Source organism: Cervus canadensis, chromosome 6, assembly GCF_019320065.1.
Source record: "Cervus canadensis isolate Bull #8, Minnesota chromosome 6, ASM1932006v1, whole genome shotgun sequence".
Taxonomy (NCBI): domain Eukaryota; kingdom Metazoa; phylum Chordata; class Mammalia; order Artiodactyla; family Cervidae; genus Cervus; species Cervus canadensis.
In genome coordinates this window covers 6,837,765-6,863,312 of record NC_057391.1, presented here as the reverse complement: position 1 = coordinate 6,863,312, position 25,548 = coordinate 6,837,765, and the positions used below count along the sequence as shown (strand labels likewise).

General features: G+C 42.2%; 1 protein-coding gene across 1 annotated transcript in view; it reads right to left on the bottom strand.

Annotated features, from left to right (window-relative positions):
* The window catches only part of SV2C (synaptic vesicle glycoprotein 2C), a 209,617-nt gene that overhangs the window by 8,904 nt on the left and 175,165 nt on the right, over positions 1–25,548 (bottom strand). Inside the window, exons 7-12 of the mRNA XM_043470698.1 lie at positions 22,960–23,070; positions 22,421–22,509; positions 16,994–17,152; positions 13,950–14,083; positions 12,280–12,483; positions 11,639–11,798 (exon numbers count right to left, since the gene is read on the bottom strand). Coding sequence (XP_043326633.1) covers positions 11,639–11,798; positions 12,280–12,483; positions 13,950–14,083; positions 16,994–17,152; positions 22,421–22,509; positions 22,960–23,070 — 857 coding nt within the window. The remainder of the gene's footprint in view (positions 1–11,638; positions 11,799–12,279; positions 12,484–13,949; positions 14,084–16,993; positions 17,153–22,420; positions 22,510–22,959; positions 23,071–25,548) is intronic.

Sequence of the window (25,548 nt, the reverse complement as noted above, 5' to 3'; positions counted from 1 at the left end):
TTTTATGGGCTCTGACAAATGCATAATGACATATATCCACCATTACAGCATCATGCAGAATAACAGTTTCAATGCCCCAGAAATCTGGGCAACCTCTGATCCTTTAACTATCTCCATAGCTTTGTCTTTTCCAGAATGTCATATAATTCAAATTATATAGCATGCAGCCTTTTCAGATTAGCTTCTTCCACTTTTTTTTTTTAAAAAAAACTACATTTTAGTTTCTAGATTCTAGAAGTATAAATTACCCAATACGTCTTATGGTAGTGAGATAAGCTGTATTGTTCTGAGGAAAATGGATGGCGTGTGTGTTGCTGATAAGTGGACGGGAAACATTCTGTATGAAGAAGTCTCTTGATGCTAAAACTGCAGAGTAAGCCAGGGAGAATTTGCATTGGGGCTAAAATAACCACATTTTGCCAAGCTATCAAACTCTGGCACAACTCAGAACAGGGTATAAAATACAGGCAGCTATCTCCTTTTATTACTGAAACTCTAACAGGGGAATAGATGACTTCCTGAGATCTCAGAGCAGCACTGAGACAGACGTGTCAGGAGTATCTGGCATCTGAAGCCTCTAAATAAGATGGTAAAATTCTTATCTCTTAAGAATCTCCGAGGTCCATTTATTAAGCAAAGGCAGTTGTTTAGATGACAATCTGGTGTGGCTACAAAGCACACAGCCTCCTTAAATTAGGGTTGGCACTCCAGAAAACACGACTGTGTGAAATAACAGGTAAGTTATTTCTTCAAATACTTAATGCTGGAGGGTGTGATCTTCTACACACAGCAGACACAGCTATATTAGAAAAGTCATTCTCAAAGTGGCTCTCCCTTGGGACTATCTGTGTATAAGTAAACAAGCATTTTATTAGTTCATCTGTTCTTATTTAAACAAACCCTTGAACTTCCACAAACACCCCAAGCACAAGTCACCTTGTTCTCAAGTCCTTGGAGGGTGGTGTTACGTAGTTAGAATAAGGAAAAGGTGTCCAAAATACTGGTGGCTAAAAGACAAAGAAAGGAAAAAGCCCACGAAAATAGAACAAAGAAAGGTCCAAGGACCAGAGTGAGACCCTCAGGTGAAGCAAACAGCCCTCCTGGCTAGCCCAGTTTACATAGGGCAGGCTCAGGGGGAGAAAAAACATATAAAAAGAAGAGCCAAAATTGAGCCTCTGGCTTCTCTTCTCTTTGCCTCTTTTGAGTAGGCCCGCCCTCACGCCTTGAGGATGTATTTTCCTTTGCTTGCCAAATAAAACTGAGTCGGACATGACTGCAATTCTTCCAGAAATATCTGCACTTTTGAATTGGTTTTGATTTACTGTTATGTACTAATGGAACCTACAAAAGAAAAACATCCACTCCACCTCTCCAACAAATGGTTTCATTTCTGAATTCTCTTTAGTATCCAATCATATCCATATTTTTGCAAATCACAGGATTTCTACAGCTTTCCTTTCCTGCTTTCCCCCAATCATTCATAAAGCTGCTTGTCCCAGGTTATTAGTGTTTTGTTTAAAATGAAATGATTTAGCACAGAACCATTATCTCTGTAACCATAACACTGGATAATTAGAGCTTTCCAAATTTGGGGGAACATAAACGAGATTGCGATGAACACCTTTACATATATGCGTGCGTGCTAAGTCACTTCAGTCATGTCTGACTCTTTGTGACCCTATGGACTGTAGCCTGTCAGGCTCCTCTGTCCATGGGATTCTCTAGGCAAGTATACTGGAGTGGGTTTCCACTTCCTTCTCCAGGGATCGAACCCGCGTCTCTTGTGTCTCCTGCATCAGCAGGCGGGTTCTTTACCGCTAGCGCCACCTGGGAAGCCCCCTTCACATACAGGATCTTCTTTGTTTGGATGTGTTCCGTAGGAAATATCACACCGTACAACACAGCCAACAAAACACGTTCATGATATGGCGTGGGGAGACCGAGGACAAGGCACATCATGATGCCCGGGGGAGGCCACTCCAAAGGCTTTGCATAATCTCTTCTCTTGCCTTCTCCCTGCACCTGCTGCCTTATTTTATGCTGCTTTGCAAGCTCATTTCACCAGAGGCAGTCAGTTTCTCATCTAACGTGCATCATTTCCTTTCCTTCCAGCTATTAGCTGGACTCTGGGCAGCCGTGAAAGCTCTCCCTGCTGGACTGGCCTCCTTCCTGCTCCCCTCCTAAACCTCGGGGCTCTCCCTTTGGGGTTTAGCCTTATTTAGGTCCTGGCTACATCTCTAGGGTGGGGCTGTGGAGCCTTCTACATTGACTCATCACAACTTCTTTCAGGACTGGCACAAGGATGCAAAGGATGCTTGTGAAATGAACTAAGGAATTTTCTGATATCTTCAAAATACACTGGAAGTATATTTCTGTAATGGGCATGAAAAAAAAAAACCTCAAGTAAAGTTAATTTACAATGTTGTATTAGTTTTTGGTGAACAGCCAAGTGATTCAGTTTTGTATATATGCATGTGCATATGTGTATATGCATACGCACACACGTATTCTTTTCCATTATGGTTTACTACAGGATACTGAATATAACTCCCTGTGTGATGCAGCAGGACTTTGTTGTTTATTTTATATACAGTAGTCTATATCTACTGGGCTTCCCTGGTGGCTCAGACAGTGAAGAGTCTGCCTGCAATGCAGGAGACCTTGGTTCAATCCCTGGGTTGGGAAGACCCCCTGAAGGAGGGAATGGCAACCCACTCCAGTGTTCTTGCCTGGAGAATTCCACAGACAGAGGAGCCTGGTGGGCTACAGTCCATGGGGTCGCATAGAGTTGGACATGACTGAGTGACTAACACACCTGGATCTACTAATCCCAATGGGCATTTTAATGGCCATTAGTTGGTCCATGTTTGTTTATTGATGCCAGACTATCACCTTGCTTCTGCGGAAGAAAAAAATCCAAGTTTCACATTCTGAAATCAGGAAAGACTGAATTCAACTGCTTTCTAGTTTTCAAAGGAAGAGAAAATCTGTCTCATCTAAGCAGTAAGTGTAGGTGTGTGGTGTGTGTATGAGTCCTCCTTAACTTAGAGGATGGCATCCTGTATCACCGCAAGCAGAGCCTTCCTTACAAACAAGTGGAGGACTTCCCTGCAGCTGTGAGCCTGAAGGAATCCCTGGGCCCAAAGTGGGCCTCCATCTCCCTCCCAGGTTACAATCACCAAGGGTTGTACTATTGCTTGTTCCTGTTTAAATGCAAATATATTCTCAGACAGTTCATAATGGAAGCCTTTGTGTCTTATCATTTATCTGATAAACCTCAGCTAGGAAGTGAGTCCCTGGGCCAGGGTAAATAATGACAATGAAAGTGAGCCCTGGGAGGCAACCTGGAGTTCATCTAAGGCCATAGTTGATGGACACGTCTGTACACCCCCAAATACCAGGTAAGCTTCTTAGAAACTGATCCCCAGGGCCCCACCCAGACCTAATGGGAGGTCACAGGCCAGGTTTACGGGTGCTGAGAGCCACAGTAGACAGTCATACATCTGGGTTGTAACACAGACACTCCCAAAAAAGTTATTGAGTAAATAAATGCACAATATTAAAATTCATACTGAGATGGATAGACATATTTTTCTTATTCTTCCTATTAAATATAGCTAAAAGTCCTCAATGTTATAAAACAAACCTAAGACGACTCTGGAAGATAAAGAAAAATGGCAGAGCTTCTACAGACCTGGGTAATGGTGAGTTCCTGCATTTTCTTTTTGCTTCATAGATCTGAGACTTGGAACTTAAGAAGCTGGCAAAAAGAAATACCAACAGGTACAGATTTAAGTAACACCCGAACCAAAGCCTGCTCTCTCTACCCAAAGGGCCAGGATAGAGGCATCCTAGCAAGACAGAAAATATTTAGATGATAACCTCTCTTCTCCAACCAAATACCAGAAAAAAACTGTAACTCAACTGCCAGCCACACCAACAAAGGTCAAGTGGAGAACCTAGACTTCCACCCTCATGGACCTGTAATGAGGGGCCTCAACATCACCACTGTGGTGGTGTCGGGGGGAGGCTAAGTAGGAAGCTAGGATTTTCACCCCTCCTGGCCAGTAATGAGCTTGTCTCTTCTTTCCCTCCGCAGTAGCAATAATCATGAGGGGAGCCTGGACTCCCACCCCTGGGCAGCAGGAATGAGGACACCCTTTCTTGGGTGTCAGTGGAGGTTGAACGGGAGCCTGGACATCTACTTCCAGGCAGTAATGGGTGGCATCCCTTCTCCCACAAGAGAGCGGTCTGGGGAAGCCAACCAAAGCTTAAATAAGATCAGAAGCCTCAGAACATAGTATGAAAATGACTGCTCTCAATTGAATACTACTTGTCATCTGAATAACCAGGAAGATCTCAAATAGAAAGCGACAATAAAGAGATGTCAACATTGAGATGATGGAGATGTTAGCATTATCTGATGAAGATTTTAAAGCCATCATGATAAGAAGGCTTCAGTAGGCAATTATGAGGGCTTCCCTGATGACTCAGATGGTAAAGAATCTGCCAATAATGCAGGAGACCCGGGTTCAATCCCTGGGTATTATGAACATGCTTGAAATTCTTGAACTCACTTGAAATACAGAACACATCATCAAAAAATAGAAAAGATAGAAAGTCTCAGGAAAGAAACGGAAGACATAAAGAAGAACCAAATTGAAATTTTATAAATGAAAAATACAATAACCAAGATAAAAATATTAGTGATCAGGCTCAATAGCAGAATGAAGGAGAGAAGTGAAAGAATCCGTAAATTGAAGGTAGAACAATAGAAATACAATTTGAAAAACAGAAAATAGACTTAAAAAAAGAGCATCAGCAACCTATAAGACCATAAGAACAGATCTAATCTTATGTCACTGGAGTCCAAGAAGACGAGAAACTATTCAAATAAATAATGGCTGAAATTTGAAATAATGGCTCACAAATTTGGCAAGAGACACAAATCTATAGATCCAAGAAGCTGAAGGAATCCCAAATGTGATAACCCAAAGAAATCCACAACAAGGCAAAGAAAAAAACCTTGAAAGCAGCCAGAGGAAGCACTTTACCTATAGGGAGAAACAGTTAGGTTACTAGATTCCCCCCTCCAAAAATGTTGCACCTGTTTTTAGAATTCCCACAACAGGTCTCTGAGCAGTAATTTCACTATCACCCCTTCCAGTTAACACTGAGTTTTTATCAGTCTTTAAAACCTTGGCTTTTCTGCATAATAAAAGAAAATTATATATTACCATTGCTTTATTTTGAGGGCTTCCGAGTTTGCTTCAAGATGGGGCTGGTCTCCATAGAAACTAACCATAGGATGAGAAGTTTGGAACTTTCAGCCTATCCCACTCCACCTTAGGGAGGGGAGAGAGGCTGAAGATTGAGTTCAACTACAAGTGTCGAATGATTTAATCAATCAAGCTCACATAACAAACTCCTCGTAAATCTAGAGAGCTTTCAGATTGGTGAATGCATACACATTCTGGCATGGTAGTGCACCCCCAACTCCAGGATGACGTAAGCTCCTGTACTCAGGAGTCTTCTGGACCTTACCCTATGTACAGACATAGCTCATTTTACTGTACGTCATTTTATTATACTTGAAAGGTACTGTGTTTTTTAACAAATTGACCATTTGTGGCAACTCTGGGTCTAGCAAGTCTATCAGCATCATTTTCCCAGCAGTATTTGCTCACTTCATGTCTCTGGGTCACATTTTGGTAATGCTCACCAAATATTTCCGTTACTAGTATATCTGTTATGGTGATCTGTAATTGAAACTTAGCAGGACCCTGTGGGGCTCCTGAGCACTGAAGCCTTTCCGTGTCCCTCATTCCTTGTTTGTAGGGAATAGACTCCAGCCTCCATGAGGCCTCGTGAGTCCCAGGGACAGACTCAAACTATTGCTAATCTGGGAAGGGAAGGGATGCTGAGACAAGGGAAGAGCCAAGAAACAATAGTGCAGGCTTGGGGCAGGGTCCTGATTCTACCTCAAGGGATACCCATAAAAATATCTTTAGGGCTTTCCAGGTATGCAGTGGTAAAGAGCCCACCTGCCAACGTATGAGGCGCAAGAGACTAGGGTTGGATCCCTAGGTCAGGAAGGTCCTTTGGAGTAGGAAATGGCAACCCACTCCAGTATTCTTGCCTGGAAAACTCCATGGACAGAGGAGCCTGGCGGGCTCTGGTCCATGGGGTCGCAAAGAGTAGGACAGTCTGAACACAGAGAACTAAAACCCCCAACAAATGGCAGATGTCAGCATTCTTCGTTCCAGATTAAAGGACCCAGAGAAGCTCTTCAAGAACTCATTAGATTACCCAAGACCAGAGAACAGATGCATGTGTGTGTATGGCTGAGTCCCTTCACTATTCACCTGAAACTATTACAGCATTGTTACAGGGCTATACCCCAATACAAATGTTTTTGGTGCTAAAAATTGAAAAAAAAAAAAATAGAATAAAGGAGTGTAGGCCCTAATCACATACTCTAATCTTATCAGCAGCCCTGCCCTTGAACTATAATAACTTGCTATAATAACTCCTCACCAAATCTCCTGGGGTTGGGACACAGTTTTCGAGGGCAAGAGCCTGTGTGTCCCTCTTTGTCTTGGCAAAGCAATAAACCTATATTCTTTTCTACTTCACCCAAAACTCTGTCTTGGAGATTTGATAAGGCACCAGTGCACAAAGGCTGAATTTTGGCATCATTACCAAAAGAGAGCAAGTGATTGGAGGCTGGCGCTGAGAATCAGGGACACAGGGCTGGAGATTAAGCTCTATAAAATCTCTTGAACAGCAAGATTTGGTGAGCTTCCAGGTGGGTGAATGCACAGCAGTACTGGGAAGGGGGTGGGCAGGGATGAAGCACAAAGCACCGTGCTCCTCCTGTTATTAACACCTTGCCCAGTGTAGACATCTCTTCTGTCTGGCTGCTCCTGAGCTGTAATCTCTTATAATGAATCAGTAAATGCAAGGAAATGTTTCCTTGAGTCCTGTGAGCCATTCTGCCAAGTTATCAAACCTGAGGAGGGGGTCATGAGAACTCCAATGTATAGCCAGTTGGTCAGGTGTACAGGAGATAATCTGACTTGTGTTTGGTGTCTGAAGTGAAGGCACTCTTGTGGGAATGGAGTTTTTAACCTGTGGAATCTGAAGCTATCTCCAGGTGTGTGTGTGTGTGCATGTGTGTGTGTGTGCGTGCATGCGTGTACTTGCACACATGCTAGTCACTCAGTCGTGTCCAATTCTTTGCCACCCCATGGACTGTAGCCCGCCAAGCTCCTGTGTCCATGGAATTCTCCAGGCAAGAATACTGGAGTGGGTTGCCATTCTCTTCTCCATGGTAGATTATATCAGAACTGAGTTACATTTTAGAACATCCAGTTGGTGTCTATTGGGAATTAAAGAATTACCTGGTATTGGGGGAAAAAATAGCTCCATGTTTGGTGGCCAAAAGTAAAGTATTGAGCATGGAGGGAAAAAAAAAAAACCAACTTTTCCTTTTAAAGTGTTTCCAGTGACTGTTCAGCTTTATTTTTTCAGGCACAGAAAAAGTGCTGCTCAATAAGTACACACAATTTTAATTTCAACATTTCCTGCCTCTTTATGAAACAATGTAGGGTAGCTTATAAAAGACAAAGGGTTTCCCCAGTGGCTCAGCAGTAAAGAATCTGTCTGCAATGCAGGAGCCACAGGAGATGTGGGTTTGATCCCTGGGTCAGGAAGATGCCCTGGATAAAGGCAAGGCAACCCACTCCAGTATTCTTGCCTGGGAAATCCCATAGACAGAGGAGCCTGGCAGACTACAGTTCATAGGGTTGCAAAGAGTTGGACACAAATAAAGTGACTTAGCATGCATGCATGCATAAAAGACAAAACTAATAATATAGGAATACGAGAGTGCAAATCAAGATAAAGAGGAGCAAAGCAAATATCTGGGCCCTGGAGATATAACACTGACACAGACACTCCTGTCTCTTGATGCACAGCAGGGAAGGGAATGTGAGGAATTACTAATTTTTATCACATGAAGTGAAGAGACAGAGCGCCTCTCTAGAGCAGGTCCTGAAATGCCCTGCAGATCCACTGCCAAGCTCTATAGATGTGAACAGTGCTTTCACATAAATGCAGATGTAACCCCTACCAAGAGTCAGAGGTATAACATCACAGATCAAGTCCATACTGTGGGTGACAAGTGTGGCTTCCAAGTGTTGCAACTTTCATAGCACTTAGAGTATATCCTAAATTATGTTCCCCGAATAGAATCATTTGCCCTGGGATTCTGATAGGAGTTGGCTATTAAATGGCTCAAGAGGCTACTTTTTAGTCTGGGATCTGGAATCAGAGTGTTCTTTTCTGATCATTAAGGACAGATTCTAGAAATTGGGCAAGGATCTGACAGTGCTAAAGTTCTGGTATGAAACAATTATAGCCTCTAACCAGAAGGGTTTGTCAGGATGTATTCTATCCACCTTCCACAGGGAGAGGAAGTCAGAAGGTACCACACACGAAACACTTGGAGTTTACCTCTAGCAGCTGAGCCACAGTTCGGTGGAGCCCTCCCATGAGACCCAGAGGAACGCAGCAGATATAGGAGAGAAGGTTTTAGCCTGAAACAGCATAGATTGTGCCAGCTAATTCATTATGGTGCCAACAATGCAGTTCTGGCAGATAAGTTCTCTCTCCATCATTTAAGAAAGTGACTTCCTGTATGTTATCTAGTAACATCAACTTAAGTGGTGGAGAATATTTGCTAGCAGCAGCATTGTCAAAGTGAGGATGCACTTTGCCAATTTCTGAGTCCTGGTCCAGCTGCCATGCTCTGAAATGCATTTCCGTTTCACTGCTCCAGTAACTGAAAGTAAGAGGGATACTATGGCAGGCTGGTGCCCAGGACGAGCAGGACTCCTCTGAAGCTGACTTTTAGCACAGCCATGCCAAGCCTTCCTGAGACTGCTCACTGGTGGCCTGGAACACTTCCACCCAACTGGTCTTCCTTCTTCACTCTTTCACGGGGCTCAGGCTTGCATTGTGGCCAGACTACATCTCTTTCCCTGTTTTCTCTCATAACTTGCATTTCCTCTGACAAAATCTGTGTATGTTTAATCCCATATCTGTTTAATCTGCTGCTTCTCAGAGACCCTGAACTAATACACAGAGCAATTTCTATCTTTATCTTGCTAGATGTTTAACCTTTCTGAGAACAGAAACACAGCAGATCCATGATTCTCATGGACGACCTGCCCAGTTCATGGTGTTTTGTTTTTAAGCCAGGTTCCTGCCACAGGAGAGTACTCACCCTTCATCCTTTCATTCTAGAGCAGAGGGATAAGGGGCTGATTCATCTAAAACAGTATCAAACTTTTATAATGCAAAATTAAAGGTCTCAGTCTATGAAATAACTTTGCTTTAACATGGAGGGGCTTAGTATAAATGTCTAGTTTAATCCATATCTGGGCCCAGTTTACAGAATGAGCAAGAAAGAAAGCTGCAGAGTCTTGATCTTGCCTTGGCAGCACCCTCATCCAGGATCCATGATATCCATCCCAGGGGCTTGCCCACAAAAGAGAAACAATGTTGGTTGAAAGAAGGAAGGAGATGTTAGACATGGGTCTCACGGTCTCTTTCAGAGCCTAAGTCATCAACAGGAGGTTACTGATTAGAATATCTGATAAGGAGAAGTCCATCAGAGTTCCCAATGTTCTGCAGTGAGATGGATACAGGAGGATATATAGGGTTCCTGTAAGCTTGGTAATAGAAATTCATGAAGAAGAAATATAAATTAAAGAATGTAGTGTGCAGTGAATATACCCCATTGTGGCAAATAAATAAAAGGAGGGACTTGGGATCAGTTGAAAATTGATATCCCAAATGTCTCTACACTGTCCTAGGAAAAACCCTCCTCCACCTCAAAGTCCAGAGAATCCTGACTCCATGCTCTAGCAGACAGGGCTCCACGGTGACAGAGCAGGCACAAAATAAAAGGCAAAGGCCATTTGTCTTCACGTGTGGCAAACGGCAAAACAGGGCTTCTATTCTTTTCATGAATCGGCTGCTGAAGCTCCACCCAAAGCCCTGCTGTCCAGTCCTTTTTATGATATGAAGTGCAGTCTGTATGTTTCCATTTTGGGAACAGATGCATAATTTTATTCTAATGGTGATCTTTTTGTGGTCACTGGAAATGTGTTGGGCTTCCCTTCAACAGACCAGGAAGGTCAAGAGGTGTGTTGTGGAGAGCTGTCTGTGTTGCCTTAACGCAAAGCTCATCTAGGCATTTGCAAACATGAAGTAAAGACACGTTCAGAACTGATGAGGGGTCCACAGAGGCGCCTGCAGCCGATCCCTCCCTGCTTCACTACAGCTTCTCAGAGCCAGCAAGCTAAGTCACGGTCACAGTTAACTCCCTTCACTGGCTTCATCGCCCGGGGAACTCCTGCTAGCAACTATATTCCCCCATATGTTCTTTTTAAAATATATGAGTAGATGTAGAAAATAAATAAGCTGCAAGGACTTATTGCATAACACATGGAATATAGCCAATATCTTCTAATAACTATAAATGGCTATAATCTTTACAAGTTGTGAGTCACTATGTTGCACATCTGAAACTTATATATATTGAACATCAACTATGCCTCAAAAAAAAAAAAAATCAGGTTTAAAAAAAAAAAAACTTCAGAGCTTCCTTGGTGGCTCAGTGGTAAAGAATGCAGCTACTAATGCAGGAGACATGGGTTCAATCCCTGATCCGGGAAGATCCCATGTGCATCAAAGCAAGTAAGCCCAGGTGCCACGACTGTTGAGCCTGTGCTTGAGAGCCCGGGAACAGTGGCTACTTACCAAACCCACGTGCTGCATACTGAAGCCTGCGTGCCCTAAGCCCACGCTCCCCAACAAGAGAAGCCTCCGCAATGAGAAGCTGGGGCACTGCAGCTAGAGAGTAGCCCCCCACTGCCCGTAACTAGAGAAAAGCCTGCCACAAAGACCCAGCACAGCCAAAATAAACAAAAATAAAAAATCTTCAAAGTGTTACTTCAGTGTGTTATTAATGTCTAATAAATTAAATACTTAGGGACACTCAAAAGCCTTCACAGTTCCTAGGCAAGCCTGATTTTCCCATACCACATTACAGTTAAATGTAATTATAATATTTAGTATATCTATTTAATGCTAATACTGAATATATGTTTAACTATATAATACACATATTACATATAATTAACTATATAATACATATATTGCTATAAAAATATCTAGCTGTAAATAAAATCTAGCTGTAAAGATCTGGGAACAACTTTCATTGTAACTATTCCAATGTAATATTTAGCACTGAATTCATGATTGTCCCTTCTCAGCAATCATCATGAATCCCCAGGAATGTTTTCAAACTGTGAAACTAATCTACAAGCTGTTTTCAAAGTAATAACATTTTTATGATACTGAGTGCAATAGTCAATGAAGAAGAAATCATGTTTGGCCTTATTTAAAAAATGAAGAATAAATGAAAGATATGAACAGAACCTACAACTTCATAAGCCAGATATTTTTCTTCGGATTTTTGCTTTGGGGAGGAAATGACAGTTTGGATGATTTTCAGTGGTCCAGTGGGGCTCAGAGCACCTCTCACTGGAGGCCCATTTCAACATACCTCCGATCTGTAGGGTACAGCTCCACGGTGACCACATCAAGAGAGTTCCAGGCTGAGATGGTCAACCCATTGTACAGACACAGCATGCCTATCATCATGGATTCGCTGGTGCCAAACCAAAGGAAGAAACAACTGATCCCCGAAAGCACCATAGAGCCACCTGCCAATGTAGCAGACAAAAGGTGGGGGTGTTTCCTGTCATCTCAGTAGAGCAAGGACCCCTGGTTCTCTGAGATCTCACAGCAAAACTGAATCCCAAGAGGAAACTGCAGCCTGGGTTCAAAAAGCTCAGCTACAGGGCTATTTATCTGTATATAAGCTTTACATCTCAACTACCTTCTGAACACAGCAAGCATGAAACACACATCACCAATTACTCAGCTACCTAAGTAGAAAAATAGACATTAGTCACACATAATTAGTTTTTCAGTCTGTTAACTCACAGAAGTGGTTCAAATGAGATGTAATTGGACTTTTTTTTTTTTTTTTTACTAAAATTTAGTCTTAATGTAAGGTCTTAAGAGATTTCTCCTCATTTCTGTGAGATGCAAATCCTAGGGGGGTGGGGAGGATAGCAGGAGACAGGCTCCCTCTAGATCACAAGGGCACCTCCTATGTGTTACATGAAACCAAGCACATACCTAGCATCGTTAAGCGCCCAATTCTGTCCATCAGGAGAGCAGACACGATGTTCCCTGGCAACACTGCCAATGTCCCCAGGAAGTTGACAAAATAAATCCAGTAGGCACTATAGTCATCATCAAAGGTAAACTGGCATCCTGTCTTATTGTACAAAAATGTGCTGTTTTGAAATCTGCAGTTAATGAATTTATATGGCTCAAAATCTGTGGACACAAAGAAAGACAGTTCAGTGCATCAGACTGGCCCACCAGTATGAGAAAGCTTGCCAAGAATTCAGGAAAAAACCATGGTATTGGAAGCTCCCTGAGGGTTTCAGAGCTGGCCAAGGTACAGGGTCTAGTTAAGGACCCAGGGTCCCAAAGCAGCTGAAGGAAGGAATACCTTTATTGCATAAAGGAATAAATTGAGTCCAATTATCTTCTGATTTCTTATGGTTGGTCATTGCTAATTATATTGCTTGCTGACTCCTTTATGATGTTACTTTGTTCTAATTATCATGTTACATAAGGACTATCATTAGAGTACTAATAGCTTTTATACTACAATGACAAAAATAATTTATTCCAAAACGTGCACAAATCAGCCTTACTACTGCCATTTTATAGGGCTCTGAGGCAGTGAGAAGAAATAGGACTTTCCTTGGGTCCTTGAGGCTGAATTTGCAAGTGAAGGTTTAGTGGAGGAACCAGAGTCAGTCTCGTTGGACAGTCACCAGCATTCACTGTTGATTTTTGTCCTGAACTTGGATCTAGCCAAAAGGAGTTGCAGATGATGACCGGTTCTGCTACAAGGTAATGAGGATCAAAACAGTTATCCTCGCTGATCAAAATCAGCCTAAAAAGCTGGTCTTCTGAGGTTGAATGGGTTGGAAGACAGTGCGAGAGCACTGTTGAAACAAACCCCAAGAACCCTGACCCCATCCTCACTCGCAGCTAGGCAGAGGTGCCTCCTGTCTGGGGACCAAGAAGGCAGGGCTGGTAACAAAGTGGCGCTGGTCCTTCTGCCGGTGTTCGGCCATTATTTTGACCTTGTGGGACAGATGGACCAATGGGATAGTGGACGGGCTGTGCCATCAGATGAGCCTGGGGTCATATGTCAGCTGTCACCAGCTGTACAACTGTGGCCAAATTACTGCATTTTTTGAAGCTTCAGCTATTGTGAAAATTAAACAAGACAATGAGTGTCTAATAACCTGAGGTAGGAACCAGCATATAGTCAGTGTTCAGTCAATGTTTCCCTCCTCTTTTTCCTGGGGAGTTCCCCAGACTCCATTAAATGGACTGAATTAAAACACTATCTGTGATTGAGCATGTACTGTCCATCTCTGTAGACTGTAGTCCAGGCCAGCTCACTTAAGCTATCAACAGATGTTGAAATCAAGTCTATCAAGCGACTACAAGTTAATTCTCTGCTTTAAAAATTATCCACCACAGGACTATTTTTTTCACCAACTTTGAACTCAGCCTGTTCCATCTGCATTAAATCTGACAAAAACAGTCACTACAAGCTCAGCTTTGATCCAACCTGATGGGGGGAGTTTGTTCATTTGTACTTCAATCTTCACTTCCCCATAAGCATCTGCCCACATCTATCACCAAATAGGTATCACGTTTCTGCCAAGAACTAGGGCTGTGAAGAGGATCCAGGCAGGGTTAAGTGGCACACTTACCTGTTTTGTTAAAAACAGTTTCAATAAATGTGCAGTTCTTGAAGTAGGTGTTGACTGAAGTCACATCCTCAAAGGTGCAGGACTTAAAAACTGAATTTTTGAAAGTTATGGATTTGAACCTGATCCCTGCGAATCTGTCCAGCACAGACAAAAAATTTGTGTCAATGAGTGTGTCTATCAGGGTTCAAAGTTAAGTCAAACAGATTTAGAGATGTGATGTTCCACTACGGGCTGTACTAAATCTCTTCAGTTGTGTCCGACTCTGCAACACTATGGTCTGTAGCCCACCAGGCTCCTCTGTCCATGGGACACTCCAGGAAAGAATACTGAAGAGGGTTACCTGAGGTTCCACTATGGACTCTCTTAATTAAAAAGGACAGTGGCTTCTGGATTTTCTAAACTCTTAGCTTTCCCCCCTCTTCCTCATGGAGCCTGTCCTTTTGGCTACCTCACTGTTCCCCAATATTATTTTCCACCAGAAAAAGAGATGGCATCCGAAATAGCTTCATGTAGCTTTCAGCAATGTTGGTAAAGGGTGTTTGTGGGGTATACAGTTGAAGGCACTGAGTTTGGAGGTTACCTGTGGCTACCGATTCTTTGTTTTGTAATCCTATCCTCTCTCTTGCTCCTTCACATAGGCCTTTATTTGAAACTTCTCTACTTGGGGTTATAGCTCTAACTTGAGCATGCGCTCCCATGCTTCCTTTTAATGAATGTCTATTTCCCAAGCTGATAACCCAAAGGTTCTTTATTCTAGTGTAGGGACTTCCAGTTATCTTGAAGAGAGGATGGGAGAATCACTTATGTGAGGAATGATTATCTCAAGAGTCAAGAAACTCAGAGCTCACAGTCGTTTCCAAGAGTATTTTTCTTCTCGGCGCCAAGAGGTATTCCTCAAACCAAGCTGAATGACCATAGCTCAGCCTACTTTTGGAAATGGTAGAATGATGAAACTTGCCCCAATTCATTTTTGGGTGATGCAAGAGGGAAGGTAGAGATGATAATAGGCATAATCATTCTGACATCTTAGAAGAGTTTATGGTTTGGATATTGTTGATAAAGACCCTTGGGAGACATGTATACATATCCATCAATGTGTCTTGGTAATTTATTAAGAGACTGTGAATGTATCCTTCACCAGTTATTGAGAAGAGATGCTTGCTCAACTGGGGAAGAAGTTAACACACCAACTACCAGTGTTATGAGAGCAGAAAGGGACCAATCCTCCTAGGCAAGGAAGATGACTTAAAAGTAATTCACCAGTGAGATTTTAAAAATCATCCTCGCTCTAATGCCAGACTGCATTTGTCAGCTCAGAAGGCACTAAGTGTCTATGAGACCAACCTCCTTAAAAAATTCACTCCCTACTCTAGGAGTTCAGAGTAAAATCACCTAAGCCATAAATCTATCTACAGAAGGAGGATAAATCACGGCACATTTTAAGACGATCACTAATTTTCTGAAATGAAACTGCATTTGGAAAGGGGAAACAACTATTATTTTTTTTTCCAGTGGATGCTATCTGCATAGAATACACATGGAGAACAATTCAGAATATTCAAAAAGGAAAAGACAAGTCTCTTCCCTCCCATCCTCAAGCTATCCAGTTCTTTTCCCAGAGAGGACCGCGGTTGTCATTTTCTTGTGTGCTCCTCGGGGAGCACTCTGCGTACAGGGTGCTAGCAAAGAAGACACTGTTCCACACCTTGCTTTGTTCTGAGTCTACTTCAGAGGTCACTCCTCATCAGCATATAAAGAATTGCCAGTTTAGAATGCTGAATAGGAAAACTATTTTTAAAAAATGAGTGAGTTAGTGGTATTTCAAATTTCCGTGAAAGACAAAAACAATTTTTTTCTATCACCTTCACAAATAAACTTATAGGCTTTACAAGGATTTTAATATTATTAAAATTATTAATCATTATATTGCCAAAGTAAAAAATTTCTCCATGATTGGCCAGCTTAGAACCTTTTTTAAAAAATATGACATACTAGAAATTTCTAATGAGATTACAATAATTTTTAAATAATGAGGTCAATTTTCAAACTAGAATTATAGAGCACTTGACTCCAAGATTTCTGTGGAAAAACAAGTACAGATTCAAGTCAGTATGTTATGAGGGAGAGTAAAGGTGATCCTCTGTGGATCAGGCCTCCCAGTGAATCGCCAATCCATACAGTTACCTCCCAGTGGTAACTCTCCTTTTCATTACACAAACCATAAGCATCCCAGAGAATTATTTTTCATCTTTCCGAACTGGTTTTTGCCCAGAGAAACTTTTGTCAATTATGTTAGATTTTTACTTTGATCTCTTTTTAAATTGGGAGAATTTCCTAAAAATGATGTAAACCAATAGAAACTTATACCAGCAACCATTTGCTTACATAACAAATAATGGGTAGAAACGAGGGCCTTGTCTGCCCCTTTCCATCTCCGAAAAGATAAACCATGACCATTTCTTGAATCAGTTCTCCCGCATCACGAGGAGTTCCACACTCCATACTCAAAAACGTCCTTTGCTAACTTATCTCCTATTGTCAAAGCCTTTAACTTTGGAAAATCATTCCCATTCTTTAACTGAAACTTTCTCTGATACAACTTAACCCCAATTCTTGAGCCAGCATAGTGCAGAAGGAAAGTATTCTGAAGAGTAGCCCCCTTTTCCAGAGACAGAAAACAGGCATGAGATTACATGTCAGATTTCCTCTTTGAATTAAATAATGCTATAACCTATTTTCTCATAATCCTCACTCTTCCCTTCCATAACTTATTTTGCTCGCTTCCCAAGACCTCTCTGAATTTTCTTGTCACACTAGTCAATTCCACTTCTTTACAAACAGGAAGTAGCTCAGTTTAAGAAGTAATTTAAGTGAATTAACTGATATATGTGTATCTTTTCTTTAAAGGCCATTTGGAAGCATTTGAATTCAGTCTGAAAATGACCACATGTACAAACTGAACACATATTTAGTGTCATGAAGGCAAATAAGAAATACATTTTTAAGATGAGGTAGGAAATTAAATGATTTAAAAGTTTCTGGACCTGCCATTGTCGCATTCCATTCCGGTAATAATCTGATTTGCCATTGTAAAGTTAATAGTTGCATCTGAAAATTTCACTTTTGGTTCATCTATGTTTTTCAACACATTCGACTGCAGATGTTTAATGACATCGGGGAACCAAACAGATAATCCGTAGTACCTGCAAAGACAAAGAAATGTGAGTTTGTAAAGGTGTTTGCTTTCAACGTTTTTGATCATCTTTACTATCATTATTCTGAATTCTTTTTCAGGTAGTTTGTCTATTTCCTCTTCATTTTTTTGGACTTCTGTGTTTCTATTTTGTTCCTTCATCTGTGTAGTATTTCTCTGCCTTTTCATTATTATTATTTTTTTAACTTAATGTGTTTGAGGTCTCCTTTTCCCAGCCTTCAAGGTTGAATTCTTTTTGGTTTCTGTTCTCCTAAGGTTGGTCCAGTGGTTTGTGTAAGCTTCGTATAGGGTGAGATTTGTGCTGGGTTTTTTCATTTGTTTGTTTTTCCTCTGATGGGCGAGGCTGAGTGAGGTGGCACTTCTGTCCGCTGATGACTGGGTTTGTATTTTTATTTTGTTTGTTGTTTAGATAAGGCATCCTGCCTCTGGTGGTTGGGTGATGCCCGGTCTTGTATCTAAGTGGTATCCTTTGTGTGAGTTCTCACTATTTTGATACTCCCTAGGGTTAGTTCTCTGGTAGTCTAGGGTCTTGGAGTCAGTACTCCCACTCCAAAGGCTCAGAGCTTGATCCTTTTTTAAGAATGGTTACATTTCAGGATTCCATATCACAGAGAAACCACCTTTCCCGTCACTTCGCCTGGGGCTGCTGCCGGAGCTGTGGCCACGGCCGCCACCTGGAGACCCAGCGGGTGCACGCTCTAAAGGTGTCTCTAAAGGCGCTGGCACTCTCGTGGCCATGACCATCTCCCTGCTATTTTCAGAGAGGTAGCGGTTCCCGGAGAAGCACGGTTAATTAGGACTGTGCCCCACTCCCCCCACTCCCACCCCCGTCCCTGAGCATTATGGGTCATCAAACAGGAATCTCATTGGCCCCTCCTCATCATAGGTCTGCAGGAATCAAGCTAGAGGGATGGCCTGGGTTTCCTTGGAGAATCCCAGGTCCGGAGTCCTTCCTTGGGGAAGAGACATGTGTAAGACTTCCATCCTACACAGGCATACCCTGGCCCGGAGGTTTCTCCTCACCCCCTTAGGCTGCACTGAAAAGCCCCATCTCCTAGTCTCGAGCTACAAACTCCTGGCATCCCCAAACTGTGAGGGCCCTTAGAGAATGACCTCTTTATTAATGAATGATTTTTCTTGCTTCTTTTACTACTGTGGTCCTGTTAGCCTGGGGGCATAGCCCATGCCCCTGAGGTTCAGGGTTGGGGAAAAGGCAATTTAAGTATTTATCGGAAAAGCCAGGTTATTGCCCACTTTCTACCTCTCACCTCTAGTATGTTATTCTAACAGGTTACAACTCAGCCACGCTGCCATGATTTTCAGAGCAGTAGCCACTAACCACAGGTATGAACAGTTAAATGTGGCCAGTCCAAATGAGACATATGTATGGGGAAAATGTAAAATTAAGTCATTAATCATATTGACTAAATGTCAAGAAATGATAATATTTTGGACAAAATTAGTGAAATAAGATATATTATTAAAGTTTGTTTTACCGGTTTCCTTTTCCTTTCTTTCACCCCTTTTTAAATGTGACCGCAAGGACATTTAAAATGAAGCATATGGCTGATGTTATATCTTCACTGGACAACGTGGCTCTAAACTGGTGCTTCCCACCCAAAGCAGGGTCCCTGGACCAGCAACGTCAGCATCACCTGGAAACTTGTTAGAAATGCAGCCTCTCGGGCCTCATCCAGACCTGCTGAATCAGAAACTGTGGGCTGGAGTCCTCAAAGGAACTCTTCTGATACTCAAGTTCAAGAACCACTGCTCTGATTTATCCCGTTACACTAAGCTACACAGGGGAAGATGTGGTTATGAGAATCACTTGTGCAGATAGACAAGCTAGGTTTAAAATCCTGGCCTTGCCACTTACCAGCCACGTGATCTTGGGCAAGTTATCAAAGCATCGTTACCTGCCATCTCTAATGCCAGAATGATGAGAGTAACCACCTCTCTGGGTAACTGCTTGGATTAAATGGAATGCAAAATACCCAGCACATAGCGAGTGCTCAAAAGACCAAATTGTTTTTATCATCAGCATAGTCATCAGGATTCCTGAAACATCTCTGCCTAGGATTCCATAGATCATGAAATAATTACTGCAAGGGGTGTGAGTGGTGGCCACTGAATATGAAATGATTCTGGAGGCAGCAACTCTGCAGGGCTCTCTATTCATATCCGAGGACACAAATCTTCAAAAATGGCAATGATGAGGGAAGCATGACACCCTGGAACATTCATCATCAATAACATGGAGTTTCTGCTAGTTTTCATTTATTCAGCCAGTGTTTACTGAATAGCCACTGAATGCTACACATTGCTTGAAGTTTCATGGACTTTATAAGGAAATCATAAAGCTTAAAATGTGGTCAGTAACAGGTAAGTAAACAAAATAAACCATAGCTACTATCCTATAACTGCTCACATTTCAAGAGCAAGACGTTTGTTTTGCTTTTGCTTTGGAGCTAGCCAGTGTTTAGCACATAGTAGGCACTTGCACGTGTCCATGCTAAGTCACTTCAGCTGTCTCCACTCTGTGTGACCCTATGGAGTGTAGCCTGCCAGGCTCCTCTGTCCATGTGATTCTCTAGACAAGAATACTGCAGTGGGTTGCCATTTCCCCTCCAGGGGATCTTCCTGACCCAGTGACTGAACTTGCATCTCCTTGTCTCCAGCATTCAGTTCCGTTCAGTTGCTCAGTCAAGTCCGACTCTTTGCCACCCCATGGACTGCAGCATGCCAGGCCTCCCTGTCCATCACCAACTCCCAGAGCTACTCAAACTCACGTCCATCGAGTTGGTGATGCCATCCAACCATCTCATCCTCTGTCATCCCCTTCTGCTCCTGCCTTCAATCTTTCCCAGCATCAGGGTCTTTTCCAATGAGTCAGTTCTTCACATCAGGTGGCCAAAGTATTGGAGTTTCAGCTTCAACATCAGTCCTTCCAGTGAATATTCAGGACTGATTTCCTTTAGGATTGACTGGTTTGATTTTCTTACAGTCCAAGGGACTCTCAAGAGTCTTCTCCAACACCACAGTTCAAAAGCATCAATTCTTCGGCACTCAGCTTTCTTTATAGTCCAACTCTCACATCCATACACGACTACTGGAAAAACCATAGCCTTGACTAGACAGACCTTTGCTGGCAAAGTAATGTCTCTGCTTTTTAATATGCTGTCTAGGTTGGTCATAGCTTTTCTTCCAAGGAGCAAGTGTCTTTTAATTTCATGGCTGCAGTTACCATCTGCAGTGATTTTGGAGCCAAAGAAAATAAAGTCTTTCACTGTTTGCATTGTTTCCCCATCTATTTGCCATGAAGTGGTAGGACCAGATGCCATGATCTTAAGTTTTCTGAATGTTGAGTTTTAAGTCAACTTATTCACGCTCCTCTTTCACTTTCATCAAGAGGCTCTTTAGTTCTATGCTTTCTGCCATAAGGGTAGTGCCATCTGCATATCTGAGGTTATTGATACTGCTCCCAGCAATCTTGATTCCAGCTTGTGCTTCATTCAGCCTGGCATTTCACATGATGTACTCTGCATATAAGTTAAATAAGTAGGGTAACAATATACAGCCTTGATGTACTCCTTTTCCCATTTGGAACCAGTCTACTGTTTCATGTCCAGTTCTAACTGTTGCTTCTTGACCTGCATGCAGGTTTCTCAGGAGGCAGGCAAAGTGGTCTGGCATTCTCATCTCTTTCAGAATTTTCCACAGTTTTTTGTGATCCACACAGTCAAAGGCTTTGGCATAGTCAATAAAGCAGAAGTAGATGTTTTTCTAGAACTCTCCTGCTTTTTCGACGATCCAGCAGATGTTGGCAATTTGATCTCTGGTTCCTCTCCCTTTTCTAAAACCAGCTGGAACATCTGGAAGTTCACAGTTCACATACTGTTGGAGCTTGGCTTGGAGAATTTTGAGCATTACTTTGCTAGCATGTAAGATAAGTACAATTGTGTGGTAGTTTGAACATTCTTTGGCATTGCCTTTCTTTGGGATTGGAATGAAAACTGATCTTTTCCAGTCCTGTGGTCACTGTTGAATTTTCCAGATTTTCTGGCATATTGAGTGTAGCACTTTCACAGCATCATCTTTTAGGATTTGAAATAGCTCAACTGGAATTCCATCACCTCCACTAGCTTTGTTCATAGTGATGCTTCCTAAGGCCCACTTGACTTTGCATTCCAGGATGTCTGGCTCTAGATGAGTGATCACACCATCGTGGTTATCCGGGTCATGAGGATCTTTTTTGTATAGTTCTTCTATGTATTCTTGCCACCTCTTCTTAATATTTTCTGCTTCTCTTAAGTCCATATAATTTCTGTCCTTTATTGTGCCCATCTTTGCATGAAATATTCTCTTGGTATATCTAGTTTTCTTGAATAGATCTCTAGTCTTTTCCATTCTATTGTTCTCCTCTATTTCTTTGCACTGATCACTGAGGAAGTCTTTTCTTATCTCTCCTTGCTATTCTTTGGAACTCTGCATTCAGATTTGTCTGCCACATTGGCAGGAGGATTCTTTACCACTGAGCCCCCTGGGAAGCTATGACAACTATTTATTGAGCACTTATTTTGTGCCAGGGCCATATATCAGTGAGAAAAACAGTTTAAAATCCCTGTTCCCACAGAGCTTCCAGAGGAGGAAGACAAAGCTTTCTTTATTCCTACAGAATGAAAAAGCTTTTTGTCTATTAGAAGATGACAGAAGGTACAATGGGGAATAATAAAGCTGAGAAGGGAACAGGGAATCTGAAGGGGACTGAGATTTAAATAGGTTTAAATAGGCTGCAGTTTTAAATAGGTACTTGGGGGGGGGTATCACTGAGAAGGTGGCATAGGAGGAAAGCCTCAAAGGAGGAGAGAAATGAGCTGGTCCCCGTCTGGGGGCAGGGCACAGACCCGAGATGGGACATGTTCAAGAAAGTTCTGGCACATTGGAGGAAGAACAAAGAGGCCAGCGGGGATGGGCTCCGCCAATGAGGAGAGAGTGGAGAAATCATGGGAGCAAATCGTCCTTGGTCTTATAGAACTTTCCAAACACTGTTGGTTTTGCCACCCCAGCTTTATGACAACATAAATAAAATGATTGCTTGATAAAAACTGTAACTGTTAGCAAATCTAAAATGAAAAAAAAAAAAAAAAACCCTAGAGTTAACAGCATCACACAGTATAAGAGAAGAAAGCAGCGAGGTTGGGAGTTACAATATGGAAATTTAAAGATTTCATTCACCAAAAATGTAAGGATCACTTACCCAAAGGACAGCGTGAACCACACAATCGTGAGTTTTATGGTATTTTCCCTGACTGGGTAGGTGAAACATCTCATAAAAGTCAACCAAATCTGTGAAATATCAGAGAGTTAGTTTTCTTATGCCAATCCCTAGGCAACTCTACTTCCCAAACAACCCCCTCTGACAAATTATAGAAAAATGTTGCATTTTCTTTGGGCTGGATTCACTTGCACTTAAAATGTAAAAGCTAAAGGCTACAGGAAACGAAATGCTGGGATTTGTATTTATCAGCTTCCAACAGACAAAGTGACTCAAGATGTTGGTGTACCCCGTCACTGGTAGGGACTCCTTGTTTCACACCATCCCTCCCCCCAAAAAGCAACGTCTTGGCTACCCCACTGATCGCAAGGGGATCCCATTACCTGGTCCCACACCAGGAGTCAGGTGCCCTGGGCAGGAGGGGGAGGAACCCCACTCACGGGGCGGATTCTGTCAACCCTGTTTCTGAGTAACCCCAAGCAACAAGCTGGGCCACGAGTCAGGGCGGGCTGGGTACTTACTCCCTGCAGTTCCGTGCGGACGCGAACAAAGCACCTCCGGTACCACGTTCCCGTGTCGCTCTCAATTTCAATCAGTTCGTCTAACTGTCTGGGGGTTTTGATTCTGTTTACCTGTAAGGCGCAACAGAGGGCAAAGTGCTGAGTTCTCGTCTCTGAGGTTGTAGAGTTTAGGCTTACAATTTGTTTTTAAAGGAGTGAAAGCTGACTCCAACAAAAAGGAAGCAGGTGTTTGATACATAAGCAGGTATCCATAAATATGAGACCAGTGGTGTCAGTGTGCAGACTCAAAGGCACCTAAAAGAACTGAATAAAGAATGAATGAGAGGATGAATACCATAAAGAAGAGAGGGAAGAGCACGTAGTAATGGAATTAAATGAAACAAAATGCCCTTCTCTGAATCACGACTACAAAGGCACACACTGGGAGGTGGGGACGGAAGGATTGGGAGTTTGGGATTAGCAAAGTATGACAAAGAGAATGGATAAACAACAAAGTCCGACTGCGCAGCACAGGGGACTGTATCTTGTGAAAAGCCGTAATGGAAAAGGATGCGATAAAGAAGGCATGTGCATGTATAACTGAACCCCTCTGCTGTAGAGCAGAAATGAACACAGCACTGGCAACCAACTCCATCTCAATAAAATCAACTTAAAGGCACACACTAGCAGATAAAACTCCAGATAGAGTTACTTGTGGATTAAGAATTACTTTGCCTAGACAAAAGTGACTCAACACACCTTTTTTAGGAACCTACTTACTTGATGAATTTGGCCCCTAAACAGAGTTCTTAGAGCTTTCCCATGTCACTTCCATTCCTGACTCTCTCTTCCTTCTCTCATAGCCAAATAGTGTGTGTTCAGTCATGTCTGACTCTTTGCAACCCCATGAACTGTAGCCTGTCAGGCTCCTCTGTCCATAGGATTTCCCAGGCAAGAATACTGAAGTGGGTGGCCATTTCCTCCTCCAGGAGATCTTCCTGGCCCAGGGATCAAACCCATGTCTCCTGCATTAGCAGGCAGATTCTTTATCCCTCGCATCACCTGGGAAGCCCAAACCCACAGTGACTAGTCAGCAAACACCCACAGGTGACCTTAAGGTGAGGTCCAATGAATGAGTTTAAATTGCAAGCATCAACACTGACTCTTCAGCGACAGAAAGGGAACAAATGATGGACGTACAGCCTGTATCCATGACTTAAGCTAGCCTCCTTTTCCTAAGGAAAAAAGCCAAGGGTCAGGAGAAGCAATACTTTAAGCACGGAGAATGAAGCCTGAAAAGAGGGGGGAAAAATGGGAAGCATTTTTCCTTTATGGACCTATCCCATCTTACCTTGTTAGTCAAAATCTACCTGCTTTTGACGAACCTGAGAGAGGACACAGAGTCGTGCACACATGCTATCACTCCCAGGGATAATATCTGAATAGATCTTTCTGGAGAGACTACCAACAACTGAAGCAGTACTTCCACTGCACAAATCCAGGTACCAAGACTGGCTTTTGACAGAGGTTTGAGGACCCTTGGGATCTTTCAAATTATACCAGATGGGCAGTAGCCTCTCCCTGGTTATGTAAACAAAGATGTCTGTATTTAGTGACGATGATGTCTGAGTTAAAAGCAGGATTCCAAATAGGGTCAGCTACAAATCATTCATTATTTTGAGGCACTCTAGAGTTTTGTTTTCTTTTTAAATCACAGGGGTATTCCTTTTTTTTTTTTTTTTAAGATAGCATCACTGACTCAATGGACATGAACTTGAGCAGGCTCCAGGAGATAGCAGAGGACATGGAAGCCTGGCATGAGGCAGTCCATGGGGTCGCAAAGAGTCAGACATGACTTAGCGAATGAACAACAAATTCTTGGACATGACTTAGCGACTGAACGACAAATTCTTTTTTGTACTGAATAAAAGATTCATTGAATTCTATAGTGTTTTACAATTTTCAAAAGTTTCACGAAGATGATTTCATATAATCCCATAATAGGAATTCCTTTTTCTCCTCCTACCCCTTTCCTGTTCCTCTCCTCTCCTCCCCCTTCTCCCCACTGGCAACCACTAGTTTGTTCTCTATGTCTGTGAGCCCATTTCTGTTTTGTTATATTCCCTAGGTTGCTGTGTTTTTTTAGATTCCACATAAAAGTGGTACACAGTGTTTGTCTTTCTCTGTCTGAATTATTTCATTCAGCACAATGCCCTCCAAGTTCATCCATATTGCTGTAAATGGCAAAATTTTATTATTTTTTATGGCTGAGTAATATTCTACTGTTTATAATATCATCTTCTTTATCCATTCGTCTGCTAATGAACACTTAGACCACTTCTATATCTCGGCTATTATAAATAATGCTGTGAACAATGGGTTGCATGGGTTCATGTATCTTTTCAAATTAATGTTTTTGAGTTTTTTTGGATGTATACCCAGGAGTGGGATTGTTAGGTCATATGGTAGTTCTATTTTCAGTTTTTTGAGGAATCTCCCTACTGTTTTCCACAGTGTTTTCACCAATTTACATTTCTCACCAACAATGTACAAAGGGTCCCTTTTCTCCACATTCTCACCAACATTTGTTATTTGTGTTTTTTTGATGAA